The sequence below is a fragment of the Notolabrus celidotus genome, chromosome 18 (genome assembly GCF_009762535.1).
Source record: "Notolabrus celidotus isolate fNotCel1 chromosome 18, fNotCel1.pri, whole genome shotgun sequence".
NCBI classification, from domain to species: domain Eukaryota; kingdom Metazoa; phylum Chordata; class Actinopteri; order Labriformes; family Labridae; genus Notolabrus; species Notolabrus celidotus.
Genome location: NC_048289.1, coordinates 22,580,795 through 22,601,036, shown reverse-complemented (window position 1 = coordinate 22,601,036; position 20,242 = coordinate 22,580,795). Strand labels below are relative to the sequence as shown.

Here is a 20,242-nt window from a genome sequence, read left to right as displayed (position 1 = left end):
GAAATATATGGCACCTTGTATAAGTATTCAATTCCCTTTAAATATTCCATATTGTCCCATGATACACCCTGGAATTCATGTGGACTGCTTTGGGTGTTTTAGAGCTTAAAGCTCCCGTAAGGAACTTTGACTCTGTGTCGATTTTGGCGCCCCCTGTGGACAAAACTGTATCTGTTACATCCTGCTCATGTTAAAGTTCAGGCATTAATTACAGTGCTATGTTTAAAGAGGGGGTATGATGCTTTATTCACGGCTTTTTATGGTCTTTCTGGTACCTCTGTTGTAACGTTACATGATTTAGAGCTAAAACGCATTGTTTAAGCTGCTGTCTCTTTAAGGCCCCCCTGCTCCAATCCCCCCCATTCCTCTGATGGCTAGCCCCCTGTTGGGGGGGCGGAGCTATGGGCAGACTGTTTCTTTGCTGTTCTTCTTTGCCAGCAGCACATATGAACCAGTTGGGAGATCCTTATGCGAGGACCTCATCATTTCAGCAAGTTTAATGAATATCCAGTGAAGATCTTGCGGTATTTCAAAAACTGAACTTTTTGAGCACTTTATACACAAATTCAGGAATTACTACTAGATATGCTTACCGAGCAGTTTGGAAATTTGCACACATTTAGTATGGACTTTCAACTTTGTTACTTTATATCTATGTTTGAAATTGAGGAAGCATAATTCCCCCTCTTCGAAGACAGAGTATGTATGTTTTCCCTGTGCTTGCATGGGTTCTCTACTGGTACTCCAGCTTCCTCCCACAGTCCAAATACATGCTCAATAGGTTGATCGGTGACTCTAAATTGCCCGTAGGTGTGAGTGTGTGCGTTTGTCTCGGTTGTTAGCCCTGTGATGGATTGGCGACCTGTCCAGGGTGTAACCCACCACTCGCCCAATGACAGCTTGGATATGCTCCAGCACCCCCGCGACCCCATACGGGATAAGTGATAAAGATAATGGACAGATGGATGTTTGAAGGCTGAAGAATGGAGGAAAAACATCTACTGATTTTGTACAGTCTCGAACTACCTCCCCATGGAGATCAGATTGGCAGACCTGATGTCCTCTTTTAAATCTCTTTTAAAAGCACATTTTTATAGATGTGCTTATACAGGAGATGTTATCTGAGTGAGTTTTAATCAGATTGTGGATGTCTTTTATAAGTAGCCGTGTGGTAAGCAGGATAACCTGTAGTGACTGAAATACATCTCTTTAGGGCTCCATACCACTATAAAAACCCATTCACTATACATCCTCCCTTACATAATGAACACTTGGAACCAATTCACAATACCCTGTCGACAGTGAGACATTTTTTTGTCTTTCTCTTACAAATATTAGCTATTTCCACTTTGCAAGATTCCTGTAGTCAGCTGGCTGTCAGCTCCGGTCTTCCCTCCGCTCTGTGTTTGGATTGGAACCCACAGCAGGCAGAGATCAGACAACTTGCAGCAAAGTGTTTGATCAGACAGTTTTTGTGTGCACTAGTTCTGTGAGGTTGTCTTTAAGTGTTGAGGGCCCTTATGTAAAACAAAGATTTGCAGTTGAAGCTGAAGGATCACTCTCATCCTGACTTTCTGCCTGGCTTCTTCTCCTTTTTTCTTTTTTTTCATACGAATGTGGGCGTATAAGCTGATCAGCTCTGCCACGTCTGGGTCATGAACCAATCTTCACAGCAGCTTGGAGCCCGTCCCTCTGCCTGCCACACAGAACCAGGTCACTGAGAGGACAAATGGTGTGAAGTGGAAAGCATGAGCAGAAGAGAGGCAGACGGGGAATGATGGAGGGACTAAAAGGAGTGGAAACGGTGGGCATGGAGGCAGAAAGCGAGACGGGCTCTGTGAAAGTGATCACATGAAACAAAAGTAATAGATTTAGTTCTTTGAAAAGTGATTCAACGTTTGATAAGAAAAGAGAGTAAGTTCAAGCCTGAAATTGTTTTAAGATCAAGCATATAGAGGAGAGAATAAAGATAGCGGTCCTCATCCTTAGAGAGATACTTCTGACCATTTTGACTCATTTTCCAGTGGTCTGTAAGAGCTCGCTTTAGCCGCCCCATTGCATACAGTGAAACAGTCAGATGTGTTTTTCTCTGCTGGATCACCATGGGGAATAACTGCACTGAACTGTAATATTTTGGTTCACTTATGAAGCTGTGAAAAATCCTCAGCCTCTGCTCTAAACCAAACTCTGTGACTGTGGTGCTGACAAATCACACGGAAAATGAAGATAAAGTTTCTTCAAAAGTTGATGGATGGATCAAACCAAACTGTTCTGCTTTGTTACTCAATGTTAAAGATGTAACGCTGAGGCATTAATTTAGATTATATGTCAAACATTGCCTGATTATAAATCAGAAGGCTGAGTTATCAAGAAAAAGTGTTGTTTATAATTAATCTCTCCAACCTGTGAAAGCTGGCTAACTTCTTATAGATGTACTAATCCAATTCAAGTCAGTAGAATATACAGATTTTATAAAACAGCTGTAGGCAAGCCCTCTATAACAATCCTGCTCCCCATTAAAACCAAAGCCTTGTATACTACGAACAACTATGTTTTACTTGGTGAATGTTCCAATGTTATGTATCGCTAAAATTCTGACCTTAAGCTAATGTTAACTACCCATATGTCTACCAGGACCACACTATTGTTGACCTGAAATTAGTTCTTCTTCATAGCTCTCAGAGTGGCTTCATAGGGGGAGAACAGTGTTACCTTCTGTGTTCTTGTTCTAAAGTTGATTTTTTTTAAATTATTTTTTTCATGGTTTTGTACATTATGGTATCAAATGATGTATAGGCTGGTGTTCTAAGTTATACCAATCCTGTATTTAGGTTATCTTAGAAATATCAAACCCAAGCAGTATTTGTCTATCTTGGTCTATCTATTTATTTCATATCTCAAATTCCTTGGAGGGGCATCTAAAATAGAGATAGGAATCACAGGGTAACTCCTGATATGATACAATACGATAAGAAACAATACGATATGAAAGGGTATTGTACGGTACTGTTGGGTAGGGTACGATACAGTACTCTAAAGTACGTTATGATACAGTAGGATACAGTACAATCTATGCAATATACGATACGATACAACAACGCGATACAATATGATATGATGCGATATGATATGATTCGATATGATACAATACGATACCATATGATACACTACAATACGATACCATATGATGAGAAACGATACAATGTGATACAATACGATATGATTCGATATGATACATTACGATACCATATGATACAACGCAATACAACACAATATGTTGTATTGCGTTGAAAGGTAACAGCTCTCTGAGCATGGAGCTGAAAGGTGGGTGAGATTTTAGAAGATTTTCAAAAGCAACAACTTAGGGATTTGAAAAGTTCAGCTTCTAAAACCAGAGTGATATCAAAATTCCCCCTTCTCTCTGATGAGGGAATAGGAAGAAATACAGAAAGATTTAAGAAAATGATTCAATAAAAAGGCAAAAGCATGTAACTTAACACCAAAAGAGGATTCCAAACTTTGTCAAACACCAAAGATTTAAGTCAAACATGTGCCAACCAGAGGGCTGACCCACCAGTGCGGACTCTGCTAGATGTTTGAAAGGTTGGGTGTCACTGTGAGTCTCCATGTGATGAATTTGAATTATATATAGTTTGTTCAGGTGAGGTAGGGAGTCATTGGTGTCCTAACTCAAGATTAAAACAACAACAACATTTGTAGGGCGGCTGTGGCTCAGTGGAAGAGTTGTGTGTCTCTCAATTGGAAGGTCCCACTGTTGACGTGCTGAAGCGTCTTTGGGCAAGATGCTTACCCCAAACTGCCCCCGGTGGGTGAATGGAATTAGTCAATACTTATGGGCACCTCACACAGCAGCCTCTGCTTTCACTTTATGAATGTGGTGGGAATGGGTGAATGTGACATGTAATGTAAAAGTACTTTGAGTGGTCAGAAGACGAAAGAAGGTGCTATATACACATAGTCCATTTACTATTTACCAGTCGGTGTCATATTTACAATAATTGTATCGCATGACTCAGGACAACGATGTATTGCAATATCGTTTTTTTATCCCACCCCTGATAAAGCAGGACGTGGTGTAAAAGTCCTTCATCCAGCTTGTGGAACTACAGATGAACTACGTCCGACCCCAGCACTGATTGATCGATGGAGCACAATGATGGCGAGACACATTGGCATGACATCATCCTGAATTCAAAAGAAGACAAGAGAGATGCAAGCGCAACGCCTCCCTTGACCCGTAATCTTAATCCATTCTGTCTCTTCCGCCCCGTTCTGACAGTTTAGAGCACCCTGGAGCTCGGATGGAATTCTGAAACCCAATTGATTGTTTTGCCAATATTGTTCAACGGCAGGATAATGTCTTTGGACACAGAGGAGAGAAGCATTAAAAGAATCCTTAACAAACACGCTGCGTCATCTCTTTGCAGCTTGGCCTGGTCAAAACTATTTACCATATTTAGCTGTCAAATGCGAGGATTAATCTTTAGGCGGGGAATTGGCAAGGTTGTAAAAATGGAAATAGACGCCTGCCTCTATAAATTACTGCATGCAAAATAAAACCCAGAAAAGGTGATGCATTTTGTTTTATATCTTTGTCTTGGCCTCTAAATCAGACTTCTATGTGCCACAGGCGTATTAAAATTCACTTTGGCACATGCCTTGTGTATTTTTGTGCTTGTTGCATGCATGTGTGCCAGTTTGAATACGTGGCTCTGTGTCTACATCTGTGCATGCAGAGACCGCTCAGGAGGCACCATGTCCTCATCTGAGGCGAGACAGATGCAGGAAGCTTTTCTGTCACACTCCTGCAGTCAGCCAGACAGGCAGCTATGACTGTCGGCTGTCAGGACCTACACTGCGTACTTGTCAGCTGCGGGGCGGAGAGCTCCTGGAGAGGTTAACTAAGAATAACGTGTCCACAGAGGGAGCAGTGGTGCTGTGGATCTGTGGCTTTTACGAGCTGTTGCTGTGTAATGCAGCTGGGTCAGGGGACAAAGATTAAGCTGAGGAGGAGAAAGGGGGGAAAGGGTAGTGGAGGCATGAAGTGATACAAACCAAAATAAAGAGAGTGGAAGGTAAAGACAGAGAGAAAAGAAAATAGATAACAAGTGATTGACAAACTGCAGCCTGTACGATCAGATGGGATGTGATCAAAGCCAAGTTTGAGATACTCACTAAGTCTGAAAACATGATAATCCTTCTTTATGTCAATCATGTGCGCATAGGACAATGACATTTCTGCATGCTCTTTCATTGAGGTCTCTAAGTGAACACGTGGCTGGCTAGAGCTTCTCTTCATAAACAGTCCAGGGGAAATATGTTTCAAAATTATAACCCCAGTTTCATTAGAGTTGGGATGCCTTGTAAATGTGGATATTAACTGAATGTGATGTTTTCCAAATTATTTAAAGCCTATCTGTGATAGAAAATGGTGCAAAGATAACATATCAAATACCACGCACTGAGTTCCACTACAGAGTCGTACAGATATGTGGTGGAGTTCCCCAAGGCTCAATTCTAGGGCCCATTCTGTTCTCTCTTTACATGCTCCCCCTTGGTTTTATTTTTTTTTAAAAACATGTCATCTGCTGCCATATTTATGCGACCGACTCCCAAATCTATCTGACGCTAAAGAGAAATGATAAGAGATCCCTGATACCCCTACTAGATTGCCTGAAGGATATCAAGGCATGGATGGCTTTTAACTTTTTAAACATAAATGAAGATAAAACTGAGGTTATGGTGTTTGGACCATAGACTGTAAAAAATACAGACGTAGTATCCGTGAAGTCACTCATCTGTTTCTGAAGAGCTGTTTTGAAGCCAATCGGCAGCAGCAGCCATATTGCTGCTGTTGAGCCAGTGTGTCACGTAAAGAGGCGGGCTTTGAGCCTCCTAGCCAACAGCTGCAGTGTTCCCACAGGCAGCTGTGCCTCTCATTGGAAGACTAGTAATCTCAATATCTTAAAAATTGCCGAATTAGATAAAAAATTCACCCCCCTCACAGTGAGAGGACATCGAGAAATGAGCTATTCAGACTACACACATCTTTTGTACCAGGCTGTAAACATGTTTACTAATGCTGCAAAGATCCTCTTTTTCCTGTTCATGTGTATGTGACTTCCGGTACTTCCGGAGCCAGCCTCAAGCGGATCCTCGATGAACTGCAGCTTTTAACACTTCCGCATTGACTCATATTTTTAGACCGGAGGTTGCCGCTTGGTTTGGACCCAGACGAGCCAGGGGTGTCTCTCTTATAGACCTAGGTTCCCTGCAGACTTATGTAAAACCCAGAGTCACAAACCTTGGCGTCAAAATGGACAGCAATTTTAAACTTGATAAACAAATAAACTCAGTAGTTAAAACCAGTTTTTTATCATCTGAGGCTTTTATCCAAAATTAAATCTGTTGCATCTTTTAATGATTTTGAGTGCTTGATCCATTATTTTACCTCGACCCGTTTGGACTACTGTAATGCACTTTACACTGGCATTAACCAAGCCTCCCTCGCTCGCTTACAGGTAGTCCAAAACGCGGCTGCTTGCCTTTTAACAGGAACCCGCAAGCCTGAGCATATCATATTTAGAACTAATTTTAAGATTTTAACGATTGTTTTTAAGTCACTAAATGGTCTAGCACCTCAGTACATATCTGATCTTATAAACATCTACGCCCCCTCCAGAGCACTGAGGTCTGCTGATCAGATGCGACTTGTCGTGCTTTTTCAGTGGTAGCTCCTAAACTGTGGAATGAGCTACCCAGCAAAGTCAAGATGGCCCCCACCCTGGATACTTTTAAATCACGTCTTAAAACAATTTTTTACTCCTTGGCTTTTAATACAGCATGAGAGTTTGTGTTGGTCTCTGTTTGTCTTTTAATTTACTGTATTTAAAATTTTACTATTATTTATTTCTATTGTTGGTATTTGTTGTGCAGCACTTTGGTAACCTTGTTGTTTTTAAAATTTGCTTTATAATGGATTGGATTGGATTGGAACAATCAATTAATCAATACTCGATTAATTGTTTACATCCCTAGTTTCAATGTTTGTATTGTTGTCTTTGCACTTTTTTCAATTAAAGATAGGCTTCAAATGATTTGCAAACCATCCAATTTGTTTTTTATCAACATCAACATTATCAAGTCTAACAGAATTGGGGTTTCATTTTCTCAATTTATTCTCATTAGTTAGACCAAAGTTGTTCTTTGGGTCTGGAAACACAGCAACATTGCTACACACAGATTTACCTTCACCATCTTAATCACAAATCAGTAAAGACATTTCAGACAGCTTGTTTTGGTGTTAGAGTTCTGATGATGATACATTTGTTGAATAGCTTTCAATGCAGCCTGAGTTAGTAGTTTCTAAAAGTTACTCTGTTGGACTAATGCTTAAGTCTTTGTACCTCAATATATGTCCATAAGGACAAAATGACACTGGCACATCTCTTGTAAGTATGAGAAGGAAATGAGGATCACACAGACACCAGAACTTAACAAAGCAGCACCGGGAGACAGGTGTGACGCAGGAGGAAAGCTGATGTCGAGCTCTAAAGAGCCGTTACTCCACACCTCTCTGATTTCACCTCTCTGTTCTCTGCTCCCGAGCGCAGCGCAATAATTGGTATTGCAGGCAGCGCTGACAGTTCATGCACCAGCACACAGGAAAAACGCTATGCAGAGAACGAGAGGTAAAAGAGAGAAGGTGAGAGGTAGGTGGAAGGAGACAGACATGGAGACAGAGAAGGAGAGTGGGCGGGTGGAAGAGAACCTGACAAAGCCTGAATAATATCCCCGTCGCTCGCTATGGAAGCTACCTGGTTGAGTCTGAATGACATATATATGGAAATGTCAAATAAACAGCGTGGAGATAGCATGGCAGAGATCAGACCCCGTTCTGTGTTTACTTCATGAATGGCAGGTGTTGTGTGTGTGAATCAAAAAGCAGTATTTTTTCAGGGAAGGCTGACAAGTCGAGACAGTCAGAGTGGGGGTGGCTGTGAACTGTTTGTTTACTGTGTTCGGAAGCTTGTGTGGGAGCATATCATGGCTGATAATAAAACCCTGACCACCAAGGAGTCTGGCTGTGACGTGTCCAGTGTGAAGTATGCTTTAGCTACCAAATGAAGATCAGAGCATATATTGTATGCTCGATGTCTAACACATTGTGTCGCATTATAAGAGTCTATAAGAAATACTACTGTAGATGAACAGCTTTTAATAGATACAGAGAGTGGAAGAAGGAGAAAGGTAACAGCTCTCTGAGCATGGAGCTGAAAGGTGGGTGAGATTTTAGAAGATTTTCAAAAGCAACAACTTAGGGATTTGAAAAGTTCAGCTTCTAAAACCAGAGTGATATCAAAATTCCCCCTTCTCTCTGATGAGGGAATAGGAAGAAATACAGAAAGATTTAAGAAAATGATTCAATAAAAAGGCAAAAGCATGTAACTTAACACCAAAAGAGGATTCCAAACTTTGTCAAACACCAAAGATTTAAGTCAAACATGTGCCAACCAGAGGGCTGACCCACCAGTGCGGACTCTGCTAGATGTTTGAAAGGTTGGGTGTCACTGTGAGTCTCCATGTGATGAATTTGAATTATATATAGTTTGTTCAGGTGAGGTAGGGAGTCATTGGTGTCCTAACTCAAGATTAAAAACATGGCCGCCCTTCTACTCACTTGTGGAAGATCTTGGCTCGCTTGTCGCTTGAGAAGTTCTCCAGCTGCAGAGACTCCTGGGTGAGGAAGGCAACGGCCAGGTGGAAGTAGTTGTTCCAGAGCTGGGACACATATAGACAAGAGAGGCAGCAGTGTTAGAAGAGTGAAGAGTATTATTTAACATACATGACATGAGAGAAAAAAATAATGTTGTTTACTCATCTTTCACTCAAGTAACAAAGGCTCTAACAATGAGAATCCTAAATGTTGAAACATTCTCTCTCTCTTTTCATCTCCCTCTATCCCTCTTTCCAATTAAACTCAGTTGAGGCAGATGGCTGTCTAACATGAGTCTGGTTGTGCTCGAGGTTTCTGCCTGTTGAATGGAAGTTTGTCTTTGTTACTGTAACTTGCTAAATACTGCAAGGTGCAATGCTCATGGTGGATTAAGATGATTTCAGACTGAGTCCTGTCTGTAAGAGGGGACTGGATCTTATCCTGTCTTGATGTTGGGTCTTTGTTAATAATTGAACATATAGAACAGTCTGGAGCTGTTCAGTTTGTAAAATCATCTTGAGATAATGTTTGTTGTGATTTGATGCTATACACTGTGTTCCAAATGATTATGCAAGTTGCATTTTTGTGAATATTCAAAAAAATATGTTAGTTATAGTCATAGTGCATATATTTCTTCAAATGTGTGGTTGGAATTATGCTTTTCAAAGTACGATGGTTGTATTTTTGAATAAATGCAGAATCTGCAAAAATGAGCGTGCCAAATTATTATGCAAGTTGGTGATAAGAGCATATAACTTGCGAAAATTAAAAACTAGGCACCATTTTAAATGTTCTATTGATTTAAAATAATAATATTTACTACAACTGTATTCAAGCTTCAACAAAAAACAACAGTTTTCTTTAAATTTGTATACAAAATAAAAATTGTAATGTCTTTGAAACATGTCAAATCTAAAGTGTTTCTCTAATGTCAAATATAACCTTGTTTTCATTCAGTGAGGGTCAGAGGTCACTGGTAAATACATTTAGTGAGGTTTCTGATGACATCTCTGCTGACACTGTGAGCTGCACCTTGTATGGCTTTCCAAAGATGCTCTTTTGGGCTGTATTTCATGCCATCACTGTAAATGATCTTCTTTATTATTGACCACAATATTCACAAAACTGCAACTTGCATAATAATTTGGAACACAGTGTACAAGTTAAGATTAATTGATTGAAACATCTCGTCTGTGAAGCTGCAAATCACTACTGAACCATACAAATTTATCCTAAACTCACACATAAAACTTGATTTCAAAAGCCAATATTTGGCTTGTATTTTCACTGAAGCAAAGAGTATTGACAAATATAAAATGTTTTTTTGCTGTCAGCTGGGAATAAGGTGTTCTTGTTGAAAAGATGGATGATGTATGTGAGAAAATCTTTTTGATAGTTCTCTAAAATGTTTTTTAGTTCACTTTTGTGAGGGTAATATAAGTCGCAAAAAAAACACACAAGCTATTTAAGCTGTTAAATACTGTTTAAGCTACAGCTGTAAAAACATCTGTTTAAGTCAATGTAATTCTGTCAACACAACTTACTTTCACACCTCAGAGCTGGAGTCAAAAACAAGAAATCCAAACACTTAATTCATCAGCTGTAAAGAGAACACCATGCTCTGTAAGCCTAAATAAAAAGCTGTTAAATAATCACTCCATAAAGGCTTTAAAAGCTCAGAGTAATTGTTGACAACATTAACATTTTTCCATATGTCATACATTGACAGAGCAGACACAGAGTTGCTTTTTTAGGAGGAGAGGCAGGTTAAAATATTCTGAAATGCACATCAAATTGCTGGCCATTACTCAGTAATTGATGTTCTATCTCCACCAGTTTTGTGCCATCTGCCTTTGGTATTATATTTTTTTCCCTTTTCAAAATGTCCAGCAAAGCTGCATATTTAAAAAAAGGCCACAGTGTGAAGCAGCAGTGACTTAAAAAAAAGCCAACCAAATCTTTTCCATAACTGCTGATAGAAACATTTTAAAAAAACACAATCCGACTAAAAGAACATTGTCTCTGGGAGGTTGGGACGTCTGGCATCAAGGCTGTTTCAAAGAAATAACAGAATGAAAGGGAAGCCTTTGAAAAGTTTAGCTCTTACCTGTAGCTCAAAGTTGGTTTGATCCAGAAACTTCTTGTTCAACACGGCTGCATACTGATTAATGGCCCGCAGGAAGACTCTGAAAAAGATAAGAGGATAAGTCTTCTCACTGATCAAATACGTTTTTCTTCCACATTATAATAAAGGTATTTATATTCCAAAGCTTCTAATTACATCTGCTTTAGTTTGCCTTTCAGACAACTCTGTGCATTCCCACTGAAACTACTTTGTAAATCACAAAGCTCTCAGGAAATTCACATTCAAACCTCACACAACCTCTCCCAAATAACGAACGCAACCTCATGTTGAACATCCAGATATTAAAACACGGCATTGTAACCACATTGTGAAAGGTAATTTTGCATTTTTATTACAACAAACTGACTTTCCTCTACACTACTTAATACATCAAACCATTATCATTTATTACATATACACAAGATAGCATCTCTAGGACACATTTACTGGCTGAAAATGAAGATTCAGGTTCTGCTTTTGTTGTTATTTTCCATTTGAACTTTTTAAATATATTCTTCAGGGACATCTTCAAAAAGGAAACAAAGACACATTCATTTTACTTAAGGAGAAAACACTGTGTACCATTAAAAGCTGACAGCTACTTTAAATCAGCAAGTTAACACAACAGTACAAAACACAAAACATGTTGTACAGTTATTTCTTTTTTTCTTTTCTATATGATATGGCATGATTGATGTAGTTATGATGTTGTGCATTCAAAGTGTTCCCCTGAATGAGTTCAAATCTCTGACCTAATTGAGCGCAACTGCCTTTCCTAAACGAGCCTCTGTCATTAGTGTGCTGTCCCTTTAATGTGTTTTACATGCTCAATTTGCTCCCTTATTTTGTTCCTTTTAGACGAATATTTTGGGGCTTATGGTGCTTGATAAATAGGAAAGCTTGAGAGAGACATGAAGAGTTTTTTGTCTTAGGGAACTTCTTGGTTGAATAAATGTGCATTTATATATTTTTTTCATATATAGGCATCTAAATAAGAAAAACTCAACTCAACTTTAAAAATGAAATTGATGAAAAAAAACAAAAAAGAAAGTTTTACAGCCACGTCGATTTTTCAAAAAGTTATTTTTGGCACATTTATGTCTTCATAAGTTCAAACAGCGAAATAGAGAGGTGGTGTGGTGGATAGAGAGTGGGAGATGACATGCAGGAAAGGGTCATGGCCAGAAGTCTAACCAGTGCAACAAAGACTGCTGATCAGATACGCAAGACTATTATATTTATGAATGCAGGCGCATCAATCAACACCATAGACCAGGGGTTCCCAAACTTTTCAGCCCTCAAAATATAGGTGCCAAAGACTTGCGACCCCCACTGTCCCTCAAAGTGATTTAATGTGGCTTCATTTAGCTGGTCTGCAGAAAATTTGCCTACCTATATGAGCATGTGTCTGTGTTTCCTGTGCCGTTATGAATTAACCTACTGCTACTGATGCTCTTGATAATTAACTGTTCACTAACCCTAAACTTAGGAGTCATCTGTCAAAAAGAAAGGCAGAAAACTCATAACATTTTCTATTTTCAAGGTTTTATTTCATGTTTAGCTATTGTTTCTGTCAATATTTTTTACTGTAATCGGTAAAATACATTCTGGAGGACATCTCACGACCCACCATTTGTGTCTCGCGACCCCCCTGGGGGTCCCAACCCACACTTTGGGAACCCCTGCCATAGACTGTTCAAAAAATTTAAGTAGTATCAGTGACGTCACCGGTCTGTTCCTGAGTGCTGTTTTGAAGCCAATCGTTGGTGGGTGCCATATCGGAAATGCTGAACACAAACTTCGTCCAAGCTAGTGTGAGGTAAAGAGGCGGGCCTTTAGCAGGGTGCCTGTCTGTCAATCAATTCAGCCATATCCTTATTTGGGCAAAAGACATAAGTTTAATATCTTTGAAAATACTGAATTATAAAAAATTTCACCCCCCATACATACATGAGTGCCGATAGAGAAATTAGCTGTTCAGACTCAAATCATTTTTTGAACCAGGCTGTAAACATCCAGCAATCCAAAACTCCAGCAGTTCGAGAGCACAGAGCCGGACCGCAGACAGACCGGATGCGGATCTAGTCAAAGTCTGGCGTTACTGAGTTTTTACTATGGGTGTTAAGATAGTTTGTACAGGATCTCATTAAGGTTGCACAGGGTAAAGTAACCTAAGTTGACCTTGTACAGGTATTAATCCACAGCATTGTGAAATACCATAGTATTAAATAAATATATATATCATTACACTGATTTCATTTTGGTAAAGCTAGTAAGAAAAAACAACTTGATGGTGATGAATTCTTGATGGTGATGGATTCTTGATATGAATGAGACATATAGCTTTTAATGTAAAAAATCGAGCACATTGCACCATGCTAAACTAAAGGCTCTACATTTTGCAGTTGACCTATTTGCACTAGATTCATTGAGTACCAGCGCAAATTAAACTCAGGGAAGTGAAACTGAAAGTATTTTAAAGATATAGTAAGACAAAAAGAGACCCATTAGTGGTTTGTACATCCACAAAGACTTAATCGTTTGACCTTGTAGGAAAAATGAGCATCCCAAAGAGGTGAAACACAGGTTGAATCTTTCTCTCTGGCAGACAGAAGAAGAGGAGCTTCAGGCACTTCCCAAAAAAACACGTGTGATGAGTAGACCTTAATGAGAACACTGTCTGATGGGTTAATCCACTCTGATGTTGCAAAATTAAATGTTAATAACTTAAGTGGCATGAAGCTTTTAGAGAGGAATTATGATTGCTACTTACAGAGTCAGAGGCCCATCCGCTATTTAACTTCACTCCCTGGTTGAACCAGCTATACAACAATGTGAGGACAAATCTTAGAGATTTACCCACAGAGGATAGAAAAGTGAACCTTATCATGAGTGCAAAAGAAAAAAAAATCCAGCAAAGCACATTCAATAATCTGCTTTACTTTATTCAACATCACCTCAGGTTCCTCTAGCTTCTAAATCTCAGCCCCAGCTTTAGTTGGTATGAGTATTCTTAAACTACTAACCACTTAACAAAGTGTGACAAAGGATGGTTAGAGGCAGCATATAAAGATACATAAGAATGTGAGGTGAGAAAATCGCAAGGTGAAACAAGGACAGTTGTTATGCCACCTAAGTGGATTGCATCAGGGTTTCATGAGCGGGCAATAAAGCAGCATTAAGATGTAGCACTCACGTAATCAGCACTGGCAGGTGAGCAGGCGTCTGCCGCATGGTGAGATCCAACAGAGCCTTCTACCTTTTGTCATGGCATAAAGTAAACCCTGTACTTAAACTGGGTGTCTCTTTGAATGAGCACATCTTTATACATCACTTTCACTTTTATGCGCATCATCATTGTCATTATTGTCATGTACCACTGAGTTCAATAACATGCCCTATCTTACCGTCTCTATTTGGTGCAATACATGATTTTGCTACCGCTTAATATCACTGCTGCTACTGTCATCAATGCCATCATTTCACACTAAGCTTATTTGTTGCCTTTCTTTTTATACTTCTATTGATATCCTTCTTTAGGCACAGTTTCTTTTTATTGAACCTTCATTCACTTCCTATTTTATTATGCACGTTTGTATTTCAAGCATATTCAATGCTCTTTTTGTTACTCAAAATAATACAATTTTAAAGTACTTTATCTTATCTTTTAGATGTGTGGCAAAAACTGTGTTTCCACCAAATGTACTCACAGCTTTTAGTACCAGGATCTTTTTCAGGAAGGTTCTTCCAGGCCATCATTTCCTATGCTTTTTCTGCCATGACTAATGAGGTCTATGCTGCATTAGGTGTATTTTGACCAAGAGTTCCGGGGCCTTTTGAGCCCCAGAACTACTTTCCCCGGAACTAAAAGGTTCCTGTGCCCCAATTGTTGTCTGCGCTTTTTTGACCATGGGCTGAAGTTCCGGGTAGATTGTGCAAATCAGGCCAGTGACGTATGGAGAAAAAACATTTATTAAATAATGTTTTGAAATCTTAATAAAAACTAAACTAGTATGCATTCCCAGGAACTCCCTCTGTGTTTCAACAACTGTGTAAACTCCACAAACACTGTTACGTTGAACCGAAAGTCCAAGGACCTTTGAAAAGTACTACCCCCCAAGCAGGGGCTTTTCAGGGGGGAGATTATCTACCCCTGAACTAAATTTAGACCCTGGTTCCTCCGGTCGAAACGCATGTAGTTCAGGGGTAAAGTCCCTAGTTCCAGGGTAAAGTTCCTGCGGTGGAAAAACACCTGTTGAGGCGAAATTGACAGCTGCTACTTCCTGAGAGCATTTTAAGCATTCTAGCATGATATGGTAACATAACTGGACAGCAAAGTACTTGCTCCTCTAACAGTCTTCTGTATGCTACGAACAATTAACCAATCAGAAATGTTAAGAGCTACAAGTCCCACTTTTAAAGTCCCTGCCCTTTTGGATCGTACTACTTCTGCAGCAGAAACCCTTTTGAAAGGCTACGAAAGTAATTTCCGCAGTGAAAAGACAATAAGTACTTCAAAAGTTCCTAGTAGCTGAATAAGGTTCCTGCTGTAGAAATGCAACTGATACTTGGATAATAAGGAAATAAAAGTTCAGAGCTGCATATCCCATTCCAAAAGTCCCTGCTTTTATGAAAGTGGTACCACTAGAGCAGACCTGGTCCCTGCAGTGGACATCCAATTAATACTTCCAAAAGTCCCCGGTAGCTGAATAAGGTTCCTGCTGTAGAAATGCAGCTAGTACTTGACTAATCATACATGTTCAGAGCTGCATATCCCACTTCAAAAGTCCCTGCTTTTACAATAGCAGCACCTCCTGAAGGGGGACCTCTTAGAACATGGTCACTGCAGTGGAGTATTTCAAAAGTTCCTAGTATCTGAAGAAAGGTCCTGTAGTGGAAATGCAAATAGTACTGAGCCAATAGGAAATGTTCAGAGATGCATATCCCACTTCAAAAGTCCCTGCTTTTACACACAGGAGTACCTCTGGAGCAGGGAACCTTTTGGGGGGCTTAGAACCTGATCCCTGCAGTGGAAATCTGATTATTACTTCCAAAAGGCACTTGTATATGAAGAAAGATCCTGCAGTGGTAATGCAGCTAGTGATGGCGGAGATATTTTAAAGCCATACAATATTCATGTCCCACATTTATCTCCATTGCTGACTAAATGCTATCTGGGGCCAATGTGTGCTACATATTAAAAGTCACCTTAATCATTAGCTGGAAAGGTTAACTGTCATTTAACACCTTTGGATAAGTCATTAGAAGTCTATTTCTCTGGCTCTGTGGCCTTAGCGTAGGACACGCTCTTCTTAGAAAGCCTATTACCACCATCCTGTCTACACGAGCACAGCCCCCCCCCCCCTCCTTCTACACACCTCACTCAATTTTCTGCAGCTGTGAACATGTCAATATAGTTGATACGCTTTGACACTAGACTAATTCCAAAATGTGTTTTCATCCACTGCACCTGTGGGCTTCAAATTATTATTGCTAAACATTTAGTGATCATTATTTTTGGTTTTAATTACTACAAATTCAAAGGGGAAAATGATTTGTTTTTAGAATTACAGAACACAAGAGAGTAGTGATGTCATGATCAAAAGCTGCGGCCGATGCTTTATAGTGAATCAGAAGAGCCGGCTCGCATTGAGAGAGAGCCGGCTCCCAGTTTTTTCCTTTTCGCTGCTTAGCTCTCAGTGCTCAGCCCCAGCTCTGCTCACAGCTTAACTTTGTTTTGATTGGTCAGTATGGCGGCCATGCGGCCAATCACATGTGAGGATATAGGATACAGGTGATGGAGGGGAGGCTGTGTATCGTGGCTACATCTGTTCCTTCTGAGAGAGTCCTCTCGAAGACCGAGCAAATACTCACGGAGGAGAAATCCGATCAGCCCATCCTAGCTGAGGCATCTGATTTTTCTCAATGCAAGACTGCACTGAGGAGATTAATAATGTTTGGTTCTGGTTCTGTTTGCTTGAGTTGGTTCTTGTTCTGTTTGCTCTAGTTTGTTTTCTAGTTCTGTTTGCTTGAGTTGGTTCTGGTTCTGTTAGCTTGAGTTGGGTTCTGATTATGTTTGCGTGAGTTTGGTTCTGGTTCTGTATGCTTGAATTTGGTTCTGGTTCTGTTTGCTTGAGTTTGGTTCAGGTTCCGTTTGCTTGAGTTGGTTCTTGTTCTGTTTGCTAAAGTTTGTTTTCTGTTTCTGTTTGCATGGGTTTGGTTCTGGTTCTGTTAGCTTGAGTTTGGTTCTGGTTCTGTTTGCTTGAGTTTAGTTCTGGTTCTGTTAGCTTGAGTTTGGTTCTGGTTCTGTTTGCTTGATTTTGGTTCTGGTTCTGTTTGCTTGAGTTTGGTTCTGGTTCTGTTTGCTTAAATTTGGTTCCGGTTCTGTTAGCTTGAGTTTGGTTCTGGTTCTGTTTCCTTGAGTTTAGTTCTGGTTCTGTTTGCTTGAGTTTGGTTCTGGTTCTGTATGCTTGAATTTTGTTCCGGTTCTGTTTGCTTGAGTTGGTTCTGGTTCTGTTTGCTCTAGTTTGTTTTCTGGTTCTGTTTGCTTGAGTTTGGTTCTGGTTCTGTTCTGTGGATATGTTTGCAGTTATTTGTGCAATAAAAAAGTTTTAATAAAATACTAAACAAAATTGGGCAATTATAAGGCTTCTCATAAAAACAGCGTATGTAAAAGGGTTTTCAACACAAACCATTAGTTTTTTCAAAGTTAAGGTAAAATATATGGCTACAAAAGATCCTAAATTAAGAGCCGTTCAGGAGTCGAAAGAGCCGGCTCTCTGAAAAAAGCTGAACTTCCCATCACTACAAGAGAGTCTGTTTTCAGTCTTTACTTTAATTCTATTTTGAGGAGCTGGTCAAAGAGGCGTGTTTTCTCATGCATGGTATTCTGAGTTGACAGTCACTGTCTTGTACTGTTTAGTTTTTCTGTGTGAGTCTCAGCTCAGAGACCACAAAGGGAGATTTACTTCAAGCTGCTTTATATCGTTCACAAAAACATAATTTGCATCATCCCTAATGGAAAGACAATAAGGAGAATAGTTAAAAAACAAACAGGGGACCTCCATTGGAGAATGTGTTTTCATTACAAATGTTCTGGTTTAAATACTTAATTTCGCTTTGACAAAAATATCGATTGGATTCGTCCTGAAACAAGAAAAACAACAACTTAAAAGGTGCAGCTGAGAAAGTAAAAACTAAACCAATCTTCTCCGGTTATTTCTTAGAAAATAAATCAATGAGACTACTGAGCTAAAGAGCCTAACCTGCAATTCACAAACTCCAACAGCTGCTATAATGCTCAAGCACGTGTTCATCAGCTAATCCAAGTTAAGCTATCTCACATGAAAGCAGACATTACCAGTGAACCCACAGCTCCCACTGCTGGGTCACACTGGGAGAAAAAAAAGAGTGAGATCAATACTCTTCACAGCTTCTGGCTAAATATCAGCTCAGCTACAATCAACCTTTCCTGCCTGATCTGCCTGATATACAGCGACACTCCTTCATGCTTCCACTACAATTGGTTGATGATGCACGTTGATGAAATCTCCTGTGCTATCTGCGTGACTGATCCGCAGTATTTGTACAGTAACCTGATATGCATAAACATGCTTTTTATGGGATGCTCTTCCTCGTGTTGCAGCTGATGTGATAATGTTAGCTCTGTTACCCAGATGCCCCATTTGAAGGCAGCAGTCTGGCTGAGCTCAGACGTATAATGGGCTTTAACGAACAGACAGGACAGTTCCTCTGTGAGCACATCCTGACATTAATTAAAGTGAAAAACTTAATGAGGCGGATGAAAATAGACTATACTTTCCTTCACAGTGAGCTCTGACTAAGACACTCCAAGAGGCTGTTTCACACAAGATTAAAAGCATTCAAAGCTCGTAAATATCTTCTTTTCTGGTCTTAAACGTGTTCAAAAATCCTCCTGCTTAAGACATAATTATAAAGTAACAATAACTTTAATCAGCCTTGTTTCAGTTAGTTCAGGAGGAATCTTTCATAATATCTAATTACCGTTCAGTGTAATTAATTGCTGTATTGATTTCAGGGACTGTTTTTTGTGAGCGTGCATTCAAACTGAACATTAACTAAATATAATTCAGTCTGTGTTGCGGCTGCTCTTTTAAGCTTGCATTATTAACACAGCCAAATGCCAGGGGGAGGCTGCTTGGCTGCCTTGCAACATCTGTGACGGCCGGTCATTCCGCTGCAGAGCGAGAATAAGATGCTCACATACAAAGGGAGAGAGAGAAAAGAGAGTGAGAGACAGTGGCAAACCACTTTTTTATAACTTGATTTCAATGACGAGCATGATGTTAATGACTGGGGAAATTTAAGCTACGGCTATAAATGTAATCAAAGACTCATCCGACGGATTTAGTGTTTGCTTTAGGCCTTCAGCTAAGACATCAAGGATTTCTGGGGACACCCTAGGAATTTGTAATTCCTAAAAACAGTCTGCCCTCTCCATGATCTCTGTTTTTTCTTCTTTTGAATTTCAGCAGGGAAATCAAGGTAGCTCTAATCATCTCCGGATATCACAGGCGTCCTTATTTTCTGCTTAGGGAGACAAAAAATTACTTGAATATGCTTGAAGTTGTTAATTAGGCAGTCTAAGAGCAGCATAGCACATCCTACACAGTAAGACTCACTTTGACATTGTATACATATGGCATCATTATGATAAATATGCTCCATCAAACTGTCAGTGTCAGAAAAATCACCTCATTACAGCTGACTTATGGCTGTGCTGTACGTTTACTTCCCCGCTTGCACAATAAGGGGATTTACTTTTTACACCTTGGCTGCTCTTTATTCATTCTCTTCTAATCAGCTAACTTCCTGCAGCTGCGCTACACGGATTGGAGCTCACTCTGTTGATCTGCACCGTAGACACATAGCATGTATGCTAATGAAAAGTTATCGGCACATCATACTTGCTAATTGAGTTCAGAGAGCATCCCGGATAATGATCGGGATATATTTGCATACGATTGCTGAATAGCTGGCGTAGCGTATCTGCCTGTGCTAAGAGATAAGGCAAGGTCAGAAAACCTTCACTATCAGCCCAATTTATTCAATTAGATTACTTTTATTCCAGACACCTGATCTAATATTAGATCACTTTTCCAGTCAACATATTTTCTCGTGGCTGTGGGACCAAGTTTCCTGTAGTGCTGCTGAACAACAGTGTGGCATGGTTGAAATTTATTCCAGCTTTCCCAGATAAGCTAGGTTGTGCGAATTTATACTGAGCAGAGCACCCCAGGGAGCCCAAAGGGAAGCTGTAATGACTCTAAAATATCATAAAGGTGAGTCAAAGGACTCCTCTCATCAGTTAGAGCTTTCCATGCACAGAGAGGGAGAGA

The 20,242-nt window shown here is 39.9% G+C and overlaps 1 protein-coding gene across 1 annotated transcript in view; it reads right to left on the bottom strand.

Annotated features, from left to right (window-relative positions):
• Positions 1-20,242, bottom strand: part of dock1 (dedicator of cytokinesis 1) — a 303,695-nt gene that overhangs the window by 67,470 nt on the left and 215,983 nt on the right. Inside the window, exons 30-31 of the mRNA XM_034707590.1 lie at positions 10,845-10,923; positions 8,702-8,802 (exon numbers count right to left, since the gene is read on the bottom strand). Coding sequence (XP_034563481.1) covers positions 8,702-8,802; positions 10,845-10,923 — 180 coding nt within the window. The remainder of the gene's footprint in view (positions 1-8,701; positions 8,803-10,844; positions 10,924-20,242) is intronic.